The 21,987-nt window shown below is 42.3% G+C and overlaps 1 protein-coding gene across 1 annotated transcript in view; it reads left to right on the top strand.

The window, feature by feature from the left end:
- Positions 1–6,517: 6,517 nt before the first annotated feature.
- Positions 6,518–21,987, top strand: part of uba7 (ubiquitin-like modifier activating enzyme 7) — a 59,605-nt gene continuing 44,135 nt past the window's right edge. Inside the window, exons 1-17 of the mRNA XM_042090636.1 lie at positions 6,518–6,929; positions 7,035–7,203; positions 7,537–7,671; positions 9,342–9,448; positions 9,738–9,828; positions 10,434–10,560; positions 11,435–11,532; positions 11,676–11,837; positions 11,977–12,141; positions 12,463–12,588; positions 13,043–13,123; positions 13,514–13,669; positions 15,366–15,531; positions 16,110–16,306; positions 16,444–16,508; positions 17,659–17,854; positions 21,014–21,088. Coding sequence (XP_041946570.1) covers positions 6,895–6,929; positions 7,035–7,203; positions 7,537–7,671; positions 9,342–9,448; positions 9,738–9,828; positions 10,434–10,560; positions 11,435–11,532; positions 11,676–11,837; positions 11,977–12,141; positions 12,463–12,588; positions 13,043–13,123; positions 13,514–13,669; positions 15,366–15,531; positions 16,110–16,306; positions 16,444–16,508; positions 17,659–17,854; positions 21,014–21,088 — 2,151 coding nt within the window. The 5' untranslated portion in view covers positions 6,518–6,894. The remainder of the gene's footprint in view (positions 6,930–7,034; positions 7,204–7,536; positions 7,672–9,341; positions 9,449–9,737; positions 9,829–10,433; positions 10,561–11,434; positions 11,533–11,675; positions 11,838–11,976; positions 12,142–12,462; positions 12,589–13,042; positions 13,124–13,513; positions 13,670–15,365; positions 15,532–16,109; positions 16,307–16,443; positions 16,509–17,658; positions 17,855–21,013; positions 21,089–21,987) is intronic.

The raw sequence follows: 21,987 nt of genomic DNA on the forward strand, positions 1-21,987 counted from the left end.
CACAATGGCCGCCTGCACTACTCCACTTGCACACTTGCACACTTGTACACTTTACAACTTGGTGTTGTTGTCCTGAAAACACAACACTTCTGCTGCTCTTACATAACTTGCACCACTATGCCACTTTCTTTATTACTTAGGTCAAACAGAACTACCCAAGCCTTTTATTGGCCTGACTTTGCACTAGTATTTTTATTGACTGTCTACGCACAATTTCAACCAAATTTTGCTGCTCTTATTTTTTCATTATTATATGTGCCCTCTTATTTACTTATTTACTTACTTTTTTGTTTACTTGAATGTTATGTTTGTCTGTGGACTTAAATTGGAAAAATATGTCTTGTCTTCACCGTGGGATAGTGAGAAACGTAATTTCGATCTCTTTGTATGTCTGGAACATGTGAAGAAATTGACAATAAAGCTGACTTTGACTTTGACTTTGACTTTGATATGGCAGCATACAGGTCACCATTTGTCAAACTATGGGCCGCGGTCCGCAATGTGGACAATGGTCTGCAGAGTGAAATTATTCCCGGACCATCGTCTAATAATTTGCTGCGCAATTGGTCAAGGAGCCGCGGACAGAAAAAAAACAAACATTTCTGCAATTAGTAGGAAATACTTGTTAATTTGGTGTCATCAAACATAGAATTAAGTCGTGGTATGAGTGTCTATTCAATGCATGCGTGTGCACGTGGGTAGCAAAGCTAAGCTTCAACCTATTGGAAGGCTAATTATGAAACGACATTTAATAGAACGACATGGATTTATGCAACTTCCATAAAAAACAGAGCACAGACTATATAAAACACTGTTTGGCATTAAGTATTAAAGTCAGCCAAAAGCTATTTACTAGTCTTAGTTAAAGATAGTTAAAGATCTCCAGATCAGTGATTTTACGCATGATCTGATCCGCCATTTCCCATTCACAAAAGCTGGTATTGTGTCTCCTGAATCCTTACATTCAGGCATTCAAATTAAATGCAATTAAATAGCATATAAATATTCTATCAGTGTATGATGCTTGCATGAGGGAAACATCCCAAAACAACGGCACCCATATAACTGCTGTTGTTTTGAGAAGTATTTCTCATGCAAGCATCATGCAACAATGCAAAAACAATTAAACTATTGTAGGCCTAATTATATTTTACATTAGTAAAGCAGTACTCTGATGTGCATGTTTTCACAAACTTTTGTGAACAATCTTAGCACTTTAAACATTGACTGTTTTGAAGTGCATGTATAGCAATATAGTATAAAAATAATAATAATTCTGATATCATTATGATAATTTAATGGGGGGTGGGAGGAGGGGGTGGGTTCATGTAGGTGGGCCCTATGACCCCAAAGTATGCCTTGACTGGGCCTCAGGTCAAAGAAGTTTGAGAAAGGCTCATGTAGACGACAAAGCAGCAAGGAGGCATCATATGATCATTTAAACAAGTTTTATGACAAGGTCGGTGAGGATGGGAAAAATCGTACATTTGTGCAAACTTTGCCCGCACTTCAGTCACAGTCATTATTCATTTAATCATTAAATAAAATACAGTACACGTCTTGGTTCAATAGGTTACGTGCAGTCATTTTAATATGTTTTAATAAACATTGAACCAGTCCGGCCCTCGGCTTGTAGCAAATTTGTTTTTTTGGCTCTCTAATGTATTTGACTTTGACATCCCTGATGTAGGCCCTATGCTATGGCCTTATCAACAGTGGAACTGTGTTCAACATGGCAACATGGGGGGCAAACAGAATAAAGGGGCATTCACACCAACGATAACGATAACTATAACCATAACGATAAAAGTGTCCACACTAACCAACCCTAAGCCAAAATGTAATCGTTTTTTATATATATTATCTGAAACCTCAGAGCTCCCAATACAACTCCATTTTGGATGTCTACAGAAGTTACCAAATATAGTGTTGTTCCCTATAAAGGACCTTCACAGCTATAAATGCCCAGTGTTAGGGTCTGGGCTGTTTGCTTTTGATGCTTACTATATCCCCTTACAAAAAATAACTGCAGTTTTTTTTTAAGTACAGTTCAGCTATAGTAGGCTGCAGTGCAGTAGCCTTGTATGTTCATACTGCATTTCTGTTGTAAATTACAGTACTATGTACAGTACTATGTATGTACTACTTTTTTGTGTCCAAAATACTACATTCCCTGCATAAGAACTGTAAATATGTCGTCAAAACTGGGGTTTTGATAATCAGAAATCTGCAGTTTGATTCTTGATGTAATGCAGTTATTTTTTGTAGTGTCTGGTTGTTGTGCTAGTAGCCTACTGGCTGAGGTTGGCTGTTCTTCACCTGTGTGTCTGTAGTAGGCCACTTGCCAAAGCTACTGAACTGGCTCTCCTGATTCCCTCCAATATTTTTTCAAACTAAGACTATTTTAAACAATAATTTTAATACTTCATATAGGGCTAATTTACGATATGTATATTGCCCATGCAGCACAGCGAATCAAAGTTAATAGGCCTACATTAGGCTACTTCCCATTTTGCATACGTTCAGTTGTAGGCTATCTAAACCAACTAAAGCTTAGCTAAAGCTATAGCTGAAATATTGTAAAGCCATTTAGGCCTACTTATTTTAAAATGTATGGGAAGAGTGAAATCACTGATTAGTTTTGACGGGTTCTCGCACGTTTCTGCTGAAAAACTGCTGGTTTCATCCCGAGCAGCACGTTATCATGAGTGCATTTAAAGATTTAGGCCTATTTATTTTTACTTTTTTCCAAAAATGTAGCCAGTCGCCCGCATTAAAAAAATGGAACATGCGATTAAATTTCACAACTTTGCGAAGTACTGTGACTGGGAAAGGCTGGCAAGCAAGCCGCAGAAAGATCAGGGGATTCACTTCCCTGTTAGGTATAGGCCTACATGTAGGCCATCAACATGCGCTGGAGAGATGCATGTAGACATCAAACCATGAAACGAAGACAAGTTTACCCGACTGCTGTTCCCGCTGTTCATTCCTGTTTTTTCATGCCCTGAATGCTAAGTCGGTTTCATGTTCATCTTCCTAATGTATGAGGCACTGTCGCTATAACTGTAGCCTATATATGTCTGTCACTAGTTTGACTAAAAGGGAGACGGGGGAGGGGGCCTTCATTAACTTGTGGGGCCCTACGCAACTTGCGTAGTGTGCGTATAGGGAGAACCGGCCCTGTGAACAGCCCTTAACATCCTGTAAGGCGTCCCGATATATGGAATTAATGAACTTGGTGGAGAAAACTCCACTCTGTTTCGCATTGGGGAGGTCTTTGCCTCCGTCTCCTTTGCCTGTACTTCGGCGGATGTTGTCCCTTACATAAATCCTAATGTCAAATCTATTTAGTTGTTTTAATCCTGTCTTGTACAGTAGGTCATGGGGTCAAAGGTCATGGTCATACGGGGTCCTAATGTTCTCAGTATCTTAACCGTATCGTTATAAAATTTTAGTCTTGTAGCACTTGACACACCTGACAATTCAAGCTTCTGAACTTAGTTACTTTATCACTTTTTTTCAACTTTTAGACATATTCTAAGGGGAAAACAGAGAAGACATATCTAATGCTTTTAAGTTGTCTATAGGGTGACAAAAAATTGGCAGAAACAAAAAAATGGGTTTACCCCCCATGTTGTCCTTGAAGAAGGCAGGGGCAGAGCCAGATGGGGGGCACAGGGTGGCATGCTGGACAGTCTGGGCTCAAGAACCAATTTCTTCCAAGTTGTAAGTTGTTCTATCCATGCACATCTAGCCTACATATGGTGGAAAACTTCATTATTTGGCACTTGCTTTGCCTGAAAATACTTTCCTTCTTGTTGCACTGCATATACCAAGTTAATGTGCACCAGATGTTCTACAAAAACTTCAGTTTGGTTATTAATAACGCATCATTTAGTATTGAATCTAAGGCTTAAATTAAACAATAAGCCCACAGAGGCCGTAGGTCACACTGATTTTAGAACAGCTAAGGGGCATTGACAAACATGACGCGCAAGCGGACTAATATACAGTAGAACAAAATGCAGTCAAGGTGTATGTTTGTGCTGGAACAGCATCGAACACAATTAAGCCAATCATAATCAAGGACCAGAACTATCTGTTTTAGAATATGTATTTTACTTCTCCCATTATGTTTATGTGCCACCCCTCCCTGAGTCTGCATGTGCCCCAGCCTGGCCACCCCATCAAAATGTTTCTAGAATCGCCACTGGCAGAAGGAAGTTGACCATTTTGGCTCCCTTGGTTGACTTTTCTTCAGTATCCAGAGGGGAACGTAAAAGAGAAAAGTTGGATCAAACACTTTTAAGCTGGTCACAAAGTCAAGTCAAGTCACGTTTATTTACAGAGAGCAACCCAAAGTGCTTCACAGAAAAACAGAAGGCTATGCCAGACGGAACAGCAAATGTGGCATACTACGGCAAGAAAAAGAAAACATGGGTTCACATTTCTTGCTGTCCTTCCAAAAGGGTAATGAAGTTGGTATTTTTATGAACAAATCGCTATTTAGGTCAACTTTAGAGCTGAATATAGAGAATTGTCCAAGGGATATCACTGGGCACCCACCCTATTCTTATTGAGTAAGCCTTAAGCAACAACAAACAGCAAAGAAAAAAACTTGAAAACAAACCAGTTTCACCAAGACTCTGGCCTTTGGCTATGATAAGCATAGCCTATTGTCATGGCTATAGGTAGTTTATTTAACAGAGTGATGCAATTTTGGCTTATTTGAGAAAAAGACAGAGTTTTCTTAAGTATTTAAATATTTGAAATACTCTAAATACAATCCCTCAAAGTATTTTATTACCAACTATGTTAACTCTTTATAATAAGGTACCAAATAGCAAACTAGTCATTAACTAACCCTTTGTTAATATTTGTAAATTGTTACTAAAATATTTATTGGGCACAAGTTAATAGTTTTCTGTCTTTATTGCCCCCACAATCCGAAAGACCTATCACCCCTCCCACCCACCAACACTCACACACAATCTCTACACAGCCTAAGCCACAACCCACCTCCTCAATCCCTCAATAATCCCTCGACAATGTCCTATATGCACTTTACATCTTTACAAACACAATTTAATTGTATTTATTATACCAGTAACTATGGTGTAACTATTAACTTGTGCCAAATAGATATTTTAGTAACAATTTACAAATATTAACAAAGGGTTAGGTAATGACTAGTTTGCTATTTATTATGGCACCTTGTTATAAAGTGTTACCCAAACTACATTTGATTTTTGATTTTCCAGTCCTTAAAATACTGACCATGTCTGAGCACAGACAGCCTCTCTCTCACTGTCACACACACATAAACACATATAAACACTCACAGTTAATTATTCACCTGAATGACTCCAAAGGTCATTTTGCGGCTACGTCCAACTTGATTTGAGAAGGATGCCTATGGCTTGGCCCAGAAAGTGAATAATACCCATGGAAAAAGTCAAGCACAGATACAGAGCTCCATCTACTGGCCTGGTGCACAATGCAATGCATGGATACAGGAAACAAATGGATGACTGAATAGTTATAACAGTGAAATGCATATTACAGTACAACAACCAGCAAAAATCCTGAATGACTTGTGGTGGAAGGACAACATAAAGTCTGAAATATTGAAGTAGGCCTTCTGCAAAATTGCTTTCACGTTTAAATTCCTAGTGCCTCTGGAGGCTGACTTGGCAGGTAGCAAGATTTCTTTCTGTGAATAGACAACAAACAACACATTGCATTTGTATAGCATTTTCCAAGACACCCAAAGCACTTCACGGTGAAAGGGGAACTTCACTAACCACCACTAATATGTTACATTACACCCACCTGGGTGATGCTCAACAGCCATTATGCACCAGAACGCTCACCACACACCAGCTTGAGGTGGAGTGTTAGGGAATGAATGAATGAATGAGCCAATTACATTGGAGGATGATTAGGGGCCAGATTGAATGAACCAGGTTGGGAATTTTGCCAAGACAGCAGGGAACCCCTACTCTTTGCTATAAGTGCCATGGGATTGTTAATGACCACAATGAGTGAGGACCTTGGTTTACGTAACGTTACGTAACAAACTATTTATACTTGAATAGACAAAGTCAAATGTTGCAGCTGAACCCATAACATACTTGTTACATATTTTCAGGTAACAAGTAACAACAATGTTTTGGTCAATTATTATTGTACATTTGAACTCCAAAATGGGGGGACAGTCCCTACTCCCTACACTGACAGCCATGATAAAACCTGCTGGGCTATTATTAACAGTATTATTTTAATTTCTGAAAATACCCCCCCCCCCCCCCCCCCCCCACACACACACACACACACTTCTTTACACACACACACACACTTCTTTTACCTTGAAATGTTTTCTTTTTTTTTTTTTGCTAAAAGCATGGTCACATGACGCTGCCTTCTCCCAGGAAGGAGGAAGGGCTAACTGAGAATGTGCTGTAGGTTTTCTTTTACTGTCTATATATAAATATCAGTAGGCTACTGTAGCTCTTTCCTGATTGAAGGAATAAGCTGTTGCTGCCCTTTGTTGCAACCGTCCCCATTCTCGCTTACAAATACTAGGCTAAGCCACATGACATTGAGTAGGAAAGGTGGTAGAAAGCTTAGGTTAACGTTCTTGAAAAACCGAAAGTAGACTTTCATGCGAACACATAGACAGTAAAAGATAACACATGCGTAGAAAAATGAAAGTGAAAGATAAGTAGCCTAGGCTGTGCTGTTGTCCCATAGCAGGCTTGTCAGTTTTCCAGTTACGAATAGCTAAAACGAATAGATTTTCTGATCTGACACCCTATAGAGGCTACTGTTAAGAATAGCCCTATTAACTAACTTGCCAATTCAGCCTCGTTTTGTCAAGAAATAAAACACAAGATGGACATCGATGAAGTGCTTTATTCCCGTCAACTGTAAGTGCCCTCCGTTGAAACTTCCAAGACACGTAGAGCAAACTTGATATGTAACATTATGAATAACAATTTGTTTTTGTTTTTTGCTCTCCCCTATCATGCCAGACCCGTTCTAGGTCATGATGCGATGCGCCGCATGGGCGAAACAAACGTTCTTATTTCGGGGATGCGTGGGCTTGGTGTAGAAATAGCCAAGAATGTCATCCTGGCCGGTGTGCGGTCAGTCACTGTTCAAGATGGGGGAGTGGTGCAGTGGTATGATTTGTCTTCTCAGGTAAGTAAATATTGAACGCGTGCCCTATAAAATCCAATTCTTCAGGTCATAGTAACATTAAGGCAGGTGCAGGTACAGATCTTTTCATATTGGATGGAGAAACAGCTTACCTTTCTTCATATTTGCACAACTTTGAAAGCAAATTGTTCTGTTCTCAGCAAATTTCTCTTGGCACACATCCATTTGTGTCCATTATTTTGAACAAGGGCCATTGGTTCTGCATACTTGTTAAAAAGGCAAAAAACTGTTTCAATCACCCACTATCATTAAATGTTCTTTATGCTGTTATATTTTATAACATGCATTACATTTCATTTTTACACTTCTTCCTAGTTTTATTTGAAGGAAGATGACCTGGGTCAGAACAGGGCCCTGAGCTGTCTCACCAGCTTATCTCACCTCAATGATCATGTGGCAGTGGACAGCCACAGTGGACCACTTGATGAAAGCCTTCTCAGTAGATTCCAGGTCAGCAGATGGAGAGCTGCCTTCCATGTCAGATTCAATGTTCTGGACTAGGGCTGCACGATTATGGCCAAAATGATAATCACGATTATTTTGATCAATATTGAGATCACGATTATTTATCACGATTATTAATTAATTTTAGTGACAAAAATATTTTTTCCCATAAACATATTGGACTTGCTATCTGGCTCACCCAAATTCTTCCCCTCACATTTACTCCCCAAAATTACTGCAAATACAGATTGACTATGACTTCCAAACTTCCAGCTTGCTACTTTGTTAATATTTGGGGAAACGTTAACGGCAACACAGTAATTACAAAGTATTAAGAAATACTGTTAATTTGATGCTTTTTAATTCATTTATAAATGGTGCACTGTCAATTTAAGACCCTTTGCCAGATCCACTCAATAGCCTATGGCTAGTGCTGTGCCCACTCAGTTTGTAAATGGTCAGTAATTGGAACTGTTGCCATTGCGCTCTCTCTCGTGCACGCTCAAATGCGTTCCCAATTAAATGGAGTAGCATAACATAGTTAGATCTGCTGCAATGGAGATACTATGTATCTCGATGTAACAAGCTGTTTTGACATTGACATTGTAAAGGTTCTTTAGGAAGAGTGTAAAGCAGTTTGCAGTAGCCTGGGAAAAAATAGCTAGCTATGATAACCTAATTATATGCTTGGCAGGCCAGATTAAAGTGTGGCGGGCCGGATCTATGATAAACTAATAAATGCTCGGCGGGCCGGATTAAAGTGCGTGGCGGGCCGCAGTTTGGACACCCCTGGTTTAGTCATTCGTTGATATGTAAAACACTGACGTGTAGGCTACAATTTCATTATTGTTCACTCGTTTTGAGTAGGCTGTGTCTTGAAACGCATATGCATTGTAGGTTGCACATGTAGCTTATAAAATACATGAATATAATTCACGGATCCCGTCGTTAGCTCAACTCTTATTATAGGCTATATCGGAGGAAGCAAACAGACTAAAAGTTAACGTGATAAAAAGGCATGTGTGGTTTCATGTGATGTGTTTCACGGTATGAGTTGAGAGCCCTGCTTTGCTTAAGTTGTTGGTTAACTCCACTTGCCTAAATATTTTCGAACAACGGATGATCCGTTTTCGAGGGACAAGCTCTTGGCCTGCTGTGCCCCACATTTTTGATCGCCGTTTTTTTTGTATAGTCTAACTAGCCTACTAATAGTTACATAATGCTACTAGTCCACAGTGCATCCAAACTGAGCATTGCATCAGGCTGAGCAGTGCAGGGAACAGTTGTCATTGGTAGGCTGCATGCAGGCACATTGTTTTGTAGCGTTCTATGTGGTTGCCAGGTTGGTTCAATGGGTAGAGCACGCATTTTTAATATCGCTCGATCACGCAAATTTGATCATGGGAATCCAAAATCGTGATCGTGATTAAAATTCGATTAATTGTGCAGCCCTATTCTAGACAGTAAATCTCAAAGTCCAAAGCTGTGTGTTGGAAACCAAAGACGTTTTTATTGGATTTGCTGTAATATGATAGGATTTATGTAACATTTATGGTAAAACACATTGCAGTGAATTAGAGTCAATCTAATTGTATAAGAGTATAAGTTGTATAAGAGTATTGAATGTTGGCCTATGTCTAAAAACATGGACCTTACATCTATACTTTACTTTCAAGGTTGTGGTGCTCACAAATTCGTCACTGGATGAACAGAAACACATTGGAGAATTTTGCCACTCCAAGAACATTAAGTTTATCGTTGCTGAGACTAGAGGACTGTGTGGGTTAGTATTTTAATATTGTTTCACTGATGCAAAGCAAAGAGCTGTTATACAGGACATCATTAAGTTGTCTGTATTACAAGCATCTTTGTGTGTCTTGAAAAGCATAACACAAATCAAATGTATTATTGGTATTATTACAATGTACAGTATGCCATCAAAATGTGGATTTTAGCTAAATGTTAAAATGTACACATCAAACTATAATGACACATGTTTTCACATATTCTAAGACATGACAAATTGTCCCAAGAGTAAACTCTGACTGGTATTTTGGGATGTTTTATTACAGACAGTTGTTCTGTGATTTTGGAGAAGAGTTCAGAGTCATAGACAGTGATGGGGAGACCCCACTCACAGCACTGATTGACTCCATCACAAAGGTCAGACAAAGACTACCTCTCTTTGTTGTCTTCCTTTAAATAGGACACAGATATGTTACATAAGAAAAACATACACTGAATCGTGAAAAATATGTCTGAAGTCAGAACTGCGATTCGAAACCGAAATCGCGACACTCATATCCACGATACTGTGTCGCGGTGTGAAAAGGCAGAACCGCGACACACCCTTTCTAGTGTTTCACGCAGTGCTTTGCAGCTTACGTGGCTGTATAAGCAACACACTCCCGTTTTACTTACCGGTAGCCTACGTTGTCCAAAGATAAATAAATAAATAATAATTCCATACAGTATCGACACAGTATCGTGAAAACACTGAATAGAAATTTTGATCATGATCATGGTGTTAGCTCCCACTGATCTTATCTAAAATAATCAGAATGTGCTACATACAATCTTCTTTATGCATTTGCTGAGGCAGGTACAGTCAAAGTTCATGTGAGGTGTTGCCTTAGGTCTTGGCATGCTCATGTAGAAACGGTGTATTTGAGTGGATATACAGTAGACAGTCAGGACCACATTGGTAACTGTCATGTTATGCAAAGAGATATTTTGTGAAAATGTCATGCTGAATTTTCTCACTCAAGGGGAACCCTGGCAAAGTCACCTGCGCAGAGGAGCATAAATGTCATTATGTCACGCATGTCACCTTCTCGGGAGTGCAGGGTATGGAGGAGCTCAACAGCTGTGGACCTGTTGAAGTTCAGGTGCTAGGTGAGTTTAATTGTTCAGATGTTAGGTGGAGGAATTGAAAGACTACTTTTCCTGTAAAGGTCAAGAATAGCTGAAAGGAGAATTTTAGCTTGCTCTCTGATGTTAACATAGAAGGAATGCAACGTCGGTCAATAACTTTTACAAGCTTATTTACAAACCTAAAATTAGGCTGGGGAATAGAATGCCCCATTTTAGCTGATATCTTGCGTCTGTCATGCTCATCTGGTACCCACATGAATAATTGAGTGAGTGTTAAAGGTGCACTATGCAAGATTTTCACCTTTACGAAGCCAATTTGATGGTAAACGAACTTGTAAACTATACAGCATAAAACCGGCCATGCAACTTCCAAGTCTCGCGAGAATCGTGAAACACTGCCTTGGAGATAGTTTTTGTCTGTTGTTAATCCTTCACCTCCACAACAAAAGCATTTTCACTGTGTACAGGGGGATAAGTCACAAGAAATTTGCTATTTACAATAGCAGAGTAAAATATAAATATATCGCAACTCTAGAGGAAGCTCTGCAGTCGCCAAAAATACCTAAACCTGCATAGTGTACCTTTAAGCTGATTGGCTGACTTGCAGCCAAGGACCGCTCCGAACAGGTTTATAGCCACATCTACCTGTATCTCCAATTCGAAGAGGTAAAGTAATGTGTGGAAGCGGGCGGTGATCAGAGCAATGGCTTGTGTCACAGGCTGTGTTTGGCGTCACACTCTGTCTTTGTTCACATTGGTGGTCATTTCAAAGTCCGAGATTTGCATATGAAGGAGGAAACAACCATGTTTCGGGTTCACGGTAGCTTTTTGGTTATGCAACAAACTCTCCTTATTCAACAATTTCTGCATTAACGTATTGCCATTTTCTTTCCAGATAATTACTCATTCAGCATTTGCGACACCTCAAGTTTCTCAGACTATGAGAAAGGTGGAGTGGCGACAGAAGTTAAGAAGTCAGAGACTCTAACATTCGTATGTATCTGCATTCAAATGGAAATAAACTGGGCATCACTGTTATGGTTATGATAGACATTGTACTAATGTGGTTAATATGAGTTGAGTGACTTCTATCATTTGAAGTAATCAGTCATTGTGACTGTGTGACTCTCTTTCAGAAATCCCTGCCTAAGGCTCTGGATGAAGCCCTGAGGGACCCAGAGATTATGGTGCCGACTGACTACGGAAAGGTGGAGAGCCATAAGACCCTGCACATTGCCTTCCAGGCTCTACATGACTTTGTGAAAGGCACGGGGAATTTACCAAAGCCCAGGTCAAAGGTCAGGGACATATGACATAACATTGACAAAAGCCTGAGGTTTAGATACCTCGAGTTCAGTCTTATTTTTCTTTTGCTATTTGAACAACATCAAATGAATAACATTTCAACATGACTCTTTGACACGCTGCTCTTTCTAGGTGGATGCTGATAGGCTGCTGACCTTGGCAAGAAAACAGAGCGAGGCATCCCAACTGGAGAATCTGGATGAAGGCGTGGTGAGGAAGCTGGCCATGTGTGCTCGCGGTGACCTTGCCCCTGTCAATGCTTTCATTGGAGGACTGGCGGCCCAAGAGGTCATAAAGGTAACACCAACACAACATCAACAATGACCCTGAAGAGATATGACCTTAACCTTTGAGAGAGTGGAAAACAACGTTTTTTTACTTTCACCTTTTTAAACATTGTTGTTTCAGAGAATGTTATAACTATGAAAAACATAGAATATGATGCACATACTCAACAAACATCAAAATAAAGGTGACTTATGGTCTTTGATGCTTATAATACCAGACATGTGTTTGTGACTGTGTCTGCTGAAAGAAAAAAGCTGTGTGAAAGTCCAGAGATGAGTCACTCATGAATGCCTTTGCTATCCGACTCTGTCCTTTCCCTGTTTGCCTCAGGCCTGCAGTGGGAAATTCACTCCCTTGCATCAGTGGCTGTATTTTGACGCTCTGGAGAGCCTGCCCGGGGAGAGTGAGGAGGAGGAAGATGAAGAAGAGGCCCTAACGGAAGACATGTGCGCCCCAGTGAGTTCACTTCACACACTCGGGAACCTCTTTCTCCTTTCTCCTGTCTCCTCTGCCTGTGCAAACAGCCCAAGCTCCCATTCTAGGCGTTCTCTGACGCCCAGCCAAACACAACATTTAGTCAAGGCAAAGCAAGGGAAGGCCACAGCTCCATTCCTGCAGATCTGCCGACCGTGTGTTTGGTTTGAAAAATGCCATTGCTAGTGACCTGTAAAGATCTGGACTCCACTCTACTGCCACGGTCATAGTAGATGTGTGGACACACATCAAAGCTGAAGAAAAGCAGGCTTTTGTTTGTTTATTACTATAAAGATCCCTACTATATTTAAGGATTTGTTTCCAGTTGCCGTAGTTAGAACAACACAAAACTGTCACTGATGAGAGATTATGGTCTGTAGCTTGTGATGATGATAAATGAGAAGAATGTTTTTTCTGTTTGTTCTCCGTCTCCCAGAAAGGGTGTCGTTATGATGGACAGATTGCTGTGTTTGGGTCAGCCTTTCAGGAGAAGCTGGCCAGACAGAAATATTTTTTGGTGAGTGTTGTTCTAATCATACCCCAGTAGAGGGCAATCTTTGACCACTTTGTTAAGCTGTTCTCTACTGCTGATGGCTAACCTCTGGGAACAGGAAATGCTTGAGGTTTAAATGGTATTTCCCCTGTAGAAATACTGAAGTAGTGCATATGTATGTGTGCTTTCTGATGAAAGAGATTGTAAGTGGTTAGTGATTGTTATAAGTTTATTAAGCCTATAATGTATTTTTTATAGTCATATAGTTAATCAATTAACTTTTCAACATTGAAGTTATTCATAATGCAAAACAGATAGTCTAGAATGCCATACTGTATATTATCGAAATTATACATAAATTGAGAAAGAGGTTTAAAATAGCAACATTTTAAGATTATTAATTTGCTATGATAGGTTGGTGCTGGTGCCATTGGCTGTGAGCTGTTAAAGAATTTTGCCTTGATTGGCTTGGGAGCTGGAGAAGGTGGGAACATCACTGTGACTGACATGGACTCCATTGAACGATCAAATCTGAATCGACAATTTTTGTTTAGGTCACAGGACATTGGGGTAAGACATTCATGCCATACAGTAGGTATATGCTAGTTGTCTGATACTGCTCAAAAAAAATAAGGGAACACTTAGGTTTTCCACAATTGTTAAAACCTTCCACCCTTTTCTCCATTCTCAAACTGTAATCACAGAATGTCTGACAGTTCTTGCAAAATAAAACACTCGCCTCAAAAGTTTTACCTGTGTTCAGAACTAAACAGTGTCAGAGTACCGATCCAGTATATGATTGAAGTGTTCCCTTAATTTTTTTGAGCAGTATATTTAATTCTACTACATTGTTAAGGGCAGTTCATTTCTCCTCATAGTCCAATAGCTGTCTGGTCTATCTTTGAGCTAAAAACAAACAAAAACACATCTGGTGTTTATATTCAGTCGTGGCTCTGAAAATAGGGCAAGCATAAACAATTCCAGCCAATCAACATGTTTGTTCAGGAGCATGGAAGTGATGTGTGTCATTTGATTGGCATTTGAGCTTAAATCCACAACCTTCACTAAAATCACAGACTGCATCTTTAAAGTATTGCTACCATGATATCAGAACACTATCTCGAACCAAGGGCCAAGTTGAGATCACAAGCATGTTTTACCTACTATGTTATCTACTTTTGTGAAACACCACATATTTGTGTGAACTGTTTACAAACACTCAGATGAACTGAAATCGTGGTGGGAAAGCAAAGATTATCCCCACATGTGTCATTACCGGTAACTATGGAACAATCCCTTATGTAACCATGGTATTACACTTTAGTGAACACGCACAGGCAAAAAGAAAATAATCAATGAGTGAGTGCATTACATACAGTGCAGCATTTCAATAGGAAGATTTAGGACATGGATCAGATACATTTAGCTTGATGTGGAATGCGGGGGTGGATGAGGAATTAGACAAGTGATATCCATCCCCACACACTTTGGTGGGAATCGAAACTGAGCCCCAGGTAAAAAGACACCTCAGCACCACCCCTGAGGCGTTGGAGCACACTGTAGACCTCCCGCCTGTGGGCACTAAATGCCTGACCTGGTTAAGTGGGCCTGGTCGCAGGTCAGCGGCCCTGGACAGACCCGGGGGGTCAGAGGTCGCTGCTCCCACAGTGTCCTGTTACCAAGTCGCCACTGTTGCATTCAGCCCTGTGTGGGCTACTGACCCCGTGACTCGCCAGTGGTCACTAGCATTTATGGCTGATGGGAGGCCGTCGGCAGGCAGGGAAGGACGTGTGAGCGTCCCTGCCCATTGATGACTGTCCTTCCTGCTCTCATTACACACTAACGGCATTATAGTCTAATGTGTTGAGGTATTCAGAGGATGCTTGGCATCAACAGCTTGCTCGTGTTCTCTCGAGCCTCCGAACAACAAGCATATGCAGCCTGTTAGAAGAGTACTTAACTGCTGTTGCGTAACACTTAGGGAATGCCATCTGAAGAAGGATATGTTCTGTGATAATGTCCTCTAGTAAACATGCTAATCTTCTGATGGGCTCTCAAGCAGTGTGTGGAGATGAAGATTAGATTAAGACACATATAACAGTATTTGCCCTTCCTCTCTTGAGACAGCATCTGCTTCACCATCAGTAAACCTCTGTTTCCCCCTTTCACATTTCGCAAAGCCATATTCCTGTTTTTCTTTCTTCCTCTCTTTCCTGGCCTCTCTCTCTCTCTCTCTTTCCTCACTCCATGTCCCTGATATCCTCAGAGGCAGAAAGCTGAGGTGGCAACACGGGCGGCGCGGGAGATGAACCCAGCACTGAATGTCACGGCTCACCAGAACCGTCTGGGCCCAGAAAGCGAGGGCGTTTATGGGTTCAGCTTCTTCAGGGGCCTGGATGGTGTAGCCGCAGCCCTGGATAATGTTGATGCCAGTGAGTGAACATACATCTACACAGCCTGCCAACTACAGTCTGTAAACGCGCCGCCAATTGCATATGACCTTCTAATGTTACCTTGGTCACGTCCAGACAGGTCTCTTAAAGGAACACGGCAACATTTTGAGGAAATTAGCTTAATTGACGTTTAACCTTCTCGGAGTATACAATAACCCAGTCTGATACTGTTAGCCTAGCTTAGCATAATTCACTGGAGTTGGGTTAGACCAGTTAGCCTATAGCTCCCTTCTAGCTAGGTCTTATCTCTGGAGTAGACAGCAAATACGATCATTTCACAAAAAATTGGTGTGTTCCTGTGTGTTATTCTATCATTTATGAGCTGTTGTATAAGCTTAAATTTGAATCATACAGTTTGCACATACACCAACTGGCTTGTGAATAACTTCTATACTGGAATATGCTTGGTGTGTATGAACTCCATGATGTTACTTTCTTCTCTGGTTAGAGATTCCATAATGTTGGACACAGCATACCATATCAATCTGAACACAAGTTAATACAAGTCACAATTGCAGAGAATAACATGGCTCCTCCTTCTCATGTACCTTGGTTAGGAGTCTACCTGGATAAGCTCTGTGTGCAGCACCTGAAGCCCATGCTGGAAGGAGGCACCCTGGGGACCAAGGGCTCCACAGTGGTGGTGGTTCCCCGCCTCACTGAGTCCTACGGCCCTGCCAACCCAGGCACGGCCACTGCCATCCCCCTTTGCACCCTCAAGAACTTCCCCCAGCGCATAGAGCATACTCTGCAGGTACGACATGCAGGTGGCATCACAACGTTAGTCCTTTTGAAGTACAACACTGACATGTTTATGGTATAGTAGTTCTGGTCTAATTATGTGACCGAGGAGGCATGTTGAGATGTTGTGTTGTGGTGGTTGTTTTACAGTGGGCCAGAGACCAGTTTGAGGGCATTTTCAAGCACACTGCAGAGAATGTGAACCAGTACCTGAGGTGAGGTTTGCAAATATCACTGTAGGCTCATGCATCTTTCATGCACTCATACAATTTGGAATTTGTGTTAAGTGGGGAAAACATATTGCTGTATAAGCACACACACACCACACACATAGTGTTTATTTTCAACTCTCTCTCTCTCTCTCTCACTAGCACACACACACACACACACACACACACACACACACACACACACACACACACACACACACACACCACTATATACCACCACATCACATCCTGTAGCGCCAAGAGCAGTTTGTTTTAACAAGTTCCTCATGTCCAGTCCAGAGGAATGTATTACAAGCCAGGCCGCCAACTTGGGCTCCACATCCTGCCCCAGGCCCCCTCACCACTCAGGACTCTGCTGGGGAGTCTGCCCCAGCTCTCCATACTAGACACACTCACTCCGCTGGTTGTTTATGGAGGAGCCCTATAGGCCTCTGCCACACTCTGCCAGGATGCCGGGGTGTGTGTGTGTGTGTGTGTAGCAGACAGATACCAGTCTCCTCGCCCATGTCTTGTCACCGGCGCAGCTCAAGTACTTCCTGTCCAGCAGCTGCAGGGCGACCTCTGCTCCCTATCAATGAGCCCCCCTCCCCCAACCTCCCCCCACCTCCCCAGGATTCATCTCATCAGCTCTCATCGCTGCAGAAGCCCTTAACGGCCTTCCTCTCTGGATGCTGGCAGGAAGAAAAAGCTTATGTCTGATTGTCATGAGTTGAATGTTTCCCTTAAAGACTGGCCATTTAAGCAGTGGTCTAAATGTATGGGTGGAGAAGATGTCTCTCCACTTATTTCCATTTGGCTGGTTTGGAACAAAGAAAACGTTCTTGTGTTTAGTCGCCAGTGATTAAGAAAGAATCTTATTTGTGTCCAATAGAGTCCAACAGATTTGCCCTTGGTAAGCATGTACTATCTAAGCAATGAAATACCAGATCAGTCTTTTGTAGGCTGTCACTGTATTTTATCAGTCTTGGGTAGAAGGTCTGGAGGTCCTCAATGTCAAGGTCGTCTACCAAGCCAGAGGATTTGCTCCGTCCATTTCCTGTTGGACTCTTTATTTTTGGCTCTTGCTGGGTCTAACAGTCCTTATCTGGTGTTTGAACAGCACTAATGTTGTAATGATGTCATCTTGACTCCGCAGCGATGACAGCTTCTGGTCACGCTTGGAGCAGCGCGGTGAGGCGGAAGCCCTGGAGGTGCTGGAGGCCGTCAGCGGCAGCCTGGGTGACCTCCGACCCCAGAGCTGGGAGGACTGTGTCCGCTGGGCCCGACTGAGCTGGGAGACCCTCTACAACCACGACATCAGGCAGCTTCTCCACTGCTTCCCTCCCAATGCGGTACCAGACGCCTCTGACCCAACTCACTGATGAACCTGGACCGGTAGAATTCCAAGTTATAGCATGTCTCTACGTAGCTCCCATTCCATATAATAGGGGGAGATAAGGCACCATAGACGAAACAAAGCTGCGTTGACACATGGATAGCTGGTTTGAATTTGATTGATGTGGCGTTTGAGTTCAAATGGAGTAGCATAATTGGCCATTAGGTGGCGATATTGTCTATGGAGTTTTGTATGTTCTGTTGACTGCTCTCTATTTTGATCAGTGACAGCACAGAGCCTCCTCCCATGCGGACAGTTAAGGACAAAACAGTAGTAGATCCAAGGCCAGTGAATCTATTCATTCCTGCCCAGGTCTTATTTCACTGTAACATCACAGCAAGATCTCTTTGAAACCACAAATATCAAGCCAACCAGATTCAGACAAGACTCTCTGAAGTTTCCAACATTCTGAGCTCTGGCAGGCAGCACTCTTAGACTTAAGGCAAGTAGAGATCTGTTGGTTTGCTAGCAGTGGTGTTTAAATAAATCTTGATGTCTGTCTTTGCGCTGGTCTTTGAGGAACTCTGGCTCACATTCGCAAACACACTGCATTCATTCCACTGCAAACACTGTGTGCCTGTCAAAACATGTCCTGGCAGTTTCGCTTTACCTTCACTGAGCCGGGCTTTTTGAAAATGCATCATTAGATTCAGCACTGATTCAAGGTGCTCCTCTGAGTTATGGCCACACTGTGGGTTACTTGGGGGGAGAATTGGGCTGCCATAGACTGTTTTGGGATGCACCCTTTGTCTAAGTTTATGTCTGTTTATGGAAGACATTCATTTAGTGGTGGCTCACACATACCTAGTCTCATGACTTTGCTGTATTTGAACCATATATGGTTCTCTTACTGGATTCACAGTGGCAGTATGTCATTGTCTTGGTTTTAGTGTTCTTGTGCTGAAATTAGTTACATTGTGAGTTTTTCGCAGTCATGGGCCTTGTGTGGTAACCCAGAAAATCCTCTCTTCTTCTGAACACAGGGGATGGTATGCATTTAGGCCAGTGAGTAGTCTGTGTTAATCAACAGGCCTTTTACACAAGCCTCATGAGAGGTGTTAATATTAACACTACTACTGGTATGAATTTTGGGACGATCAAACAATGTGGACTAGTTTTTGGAATGTGCCCTTTGTTTAAATTTGTTATTGGGAGGCAATGAATGTCATGCAATTAATTGTTTCCACAGTGATCCTTGTGTCCTTCAATCAGTAACTCTGTACTGCTCTTATTAAATCATACACGGTTAAGATCTGTCTAATAAAAGTTGAGTTGCCTGTGTTTTAGTCAGGTTCCTTGCTACCCCCTGGTTGTTCTCTGTGTAAAGGTCATGCGAGTACATGTTGTTGTTAGTATCATCCACGTCAGTGCAGTAGGTTTCTTTGTCAGTCGGGTTTCTGAGGAAGTATGAGGAAACTGCTGTCGGCCCTCAGTAAACCTCTTCCACCACAGCACCTGTCATTCCGTGGAGACCTTTCCTGACATGTCGGTGCACGTTAGCTCAGTATCAGAGTGGATTCACTCTTACGTGAGTCTACTGGTAAATACCATTCACACTGTAAATGGGATGGTCCACTCAATTGCCTCAATGTATCTGCTTGAGTGAATCTGAAATGAACAGTGTTGTCCTTTCCTAATGAGCCTGCCTGTCTCATAATGTAATGTACCAATAGATCTGATGAAGCTGAGGTCAGGAGAAATAGCTGTGCTCTGGGGATGGAAGCAGGCGTGTAGCAATGAGCTTTATCCCCACTCAGACAAACAGACAGCCAGAGTCAGACCAGATGACTTCAGGGCTTGTCATTCGGACAATTGTGTTGAAACTCCTGACTTTGTTGGGAAGCTTGCGGTCACTTGTTTGTCTCTGGTGTTGTCCTTAAAACATCAGGACCACAGACAACAGACACCAGCCACATATTAGTCAACAGCCACCCCAAAACTTTTAATGACTAGAGGGGCAAAATGTGGTCTTGGAGCAGCTGGTATTGAGAAATGAGAGATGAGATTATACAGTATTATTGAGAATAGGCTCCAGTTACTGTCTGCGCAGAGAGTTGGACTTTAATGACAGTCTTTATAAATAGCATGTTATACAGCAAGATATGTCCACTCAACACCATGTGTTCTGATGCCATTTACAACAGCTGTCGCTTTCTCGTCCTGTTGTCCAGGCCCATTGAATGGGCGTTAATGAGGTTAAACTTGTTTGAAGACACCCTTACAGACTGAGTGGCACTGATAGAGCCCTCAGACTTGAATAGGTTTTCCAGATAAGCAGTCATTGACTGAATACAGTTGAAGACAGCATTGTAGATTGCTCCCCATTGAAAGTGAGGCAGGTAGAGATGGCCCTGCCCTGATAAAGACTCTTCGTGCTGTGGGACTTTAAGGGGGGAAGCACTGGTGTGGTTGTGGGGCTATCGTCCCAGATCAAAGGCCCAATAACTGTGGCTCCTGACAGGTCATGCCCCCCCTCTGTTCTTTTATCAGGGAGCAAACTGTAGTAACGGCCCATGTGATCGGTACATTAGCTGGTCAGACCAAATGGCCACAGAGGGACAAGCACTCTCAAGGACGTGTTTATTGTCTCATTAGGTCCTTAACATGTCAACCATAGACATGGATCTGGTTTTGTTGTCTACTTTGAGGTGTCATTGAATGGGCAAACTGTTGTTATCTAATGTGTGACATCTCCCCTGTAGATTATTTTGAAGTGGTTAGTTAGCCAACATACTTTAAGATGCAATCCTTAGTGAGTCAGAGAGACTGTGGTTCTGTAGCACTCCTATGAAGTTATTTTTCCCTGCAGGCAAAGTTTATTATGAATTCAGAGTGGGACTTTTCTTTCACTCTTTGACATAAATCTTTTAACAGCTGTCAGTCATTTGCTTTTGGCTGTTTTTAGTCATTGATCTATCCATATCACTCTCTCTCTTTCTCCCCCTCTCCTTCTGCCTTTCTCTCTCTCTCTCCTTCTGCCTCTCTCTCTCCCTCTCTTTCTGCCTCTCTGTTTCTCTCTCTCCTTCTGCCTCTCTCTCTCTCCTTCTGCTCTTTCTCTCTCTCTCTCTCTCTCTCCCTCTCCTTCTGCCTCTCTGTGCGATTTGTGCGATTTCAGCTGACCAGCTCGGGGCTGCCATTCTGGACGGGTGCTAAGAGATGTCCTCATCCCCTGACCTTCGACCCTGAGTGTGTAAGTATCTGCACCTTGACGGCCACAGTGCTGAAAGTTCTCCCCCGGGGCACGTGAACAGCAGCATCTCACCTGATAAGCCCCTGACATTCTGACAATCTGACATTCTTTCTGCTGTTGTGTATTGGCCTCTTATCTGCAGGTACAGATTGCCTTCCGTAGATAACACAAAGGTGGGAATAATCTGATGATACACACACATACACACACACACACACACACACACACACACACACACACACACTAGCACACAAACACACATGCATGCATGTGATATCGACACAAAAACCTACTGCCAGCACGAACCAATAATAAAATATGTTCAGGCCTGTAGTTATGTCTACATGACACGCTCATGGATTCCTTACAAATCACAGGTTCTATAGAGCAGGAGGGGAAAATACATTTTTAATGACAAACCACGCACACAAAGTGAACTAACTATGCGCATAGTCTCTCTCTCTCTCTCTCTCTCTCTCCCCTCCTGGCCTTTACCTCCTCTTCATCTCTCCCTCTCTCTTCCCCTCTTTCTTTCTCTGACTCTCCTGGCCCACCTCTCCTTCTCTGGCTTCCTCTCTCCCTTTCTTCTCTCTCAGCCAGCAGGCTTGGCACACAATATGCCAAAGATTAAAGGCTTCAGCTCCCATCCCATAAAATGCACTCAGCTTTCCTCCCAAAATGTCCCAATGTCCTTTACTGCCCATTGTTCCCCTCACTAACCAAGAGATATCGGTTGACGAGGAGGGCTGTTAATTTGTCTAATGCACAAGCAATGAGGCATTGTGTGTGTGTGTGTGTGTGTGTGTGGGGGGGGGGGGGGGGGGGGGGTATTGAGGGGTGAAGAATTCCTGCTTTTGAGTGGTGAATCAGAGAAAGCGAGGTGAGCAATTTCCACGCTT

The sequence above is a fragment of the Alosa sapidissima genome, chromosome 4 (assembly GCF_018492685.1).
Source record: "Alosa sapidissima isolate fAloSap1 chromosome 4, fAloSap1.pri, whole genome shotgun sequence".
NCBI lineage: Eukaryota > Metazoa > Chordata > Actinopteri > Clupeiformes > Clupeidae > Alosa > Alosa sapidissima.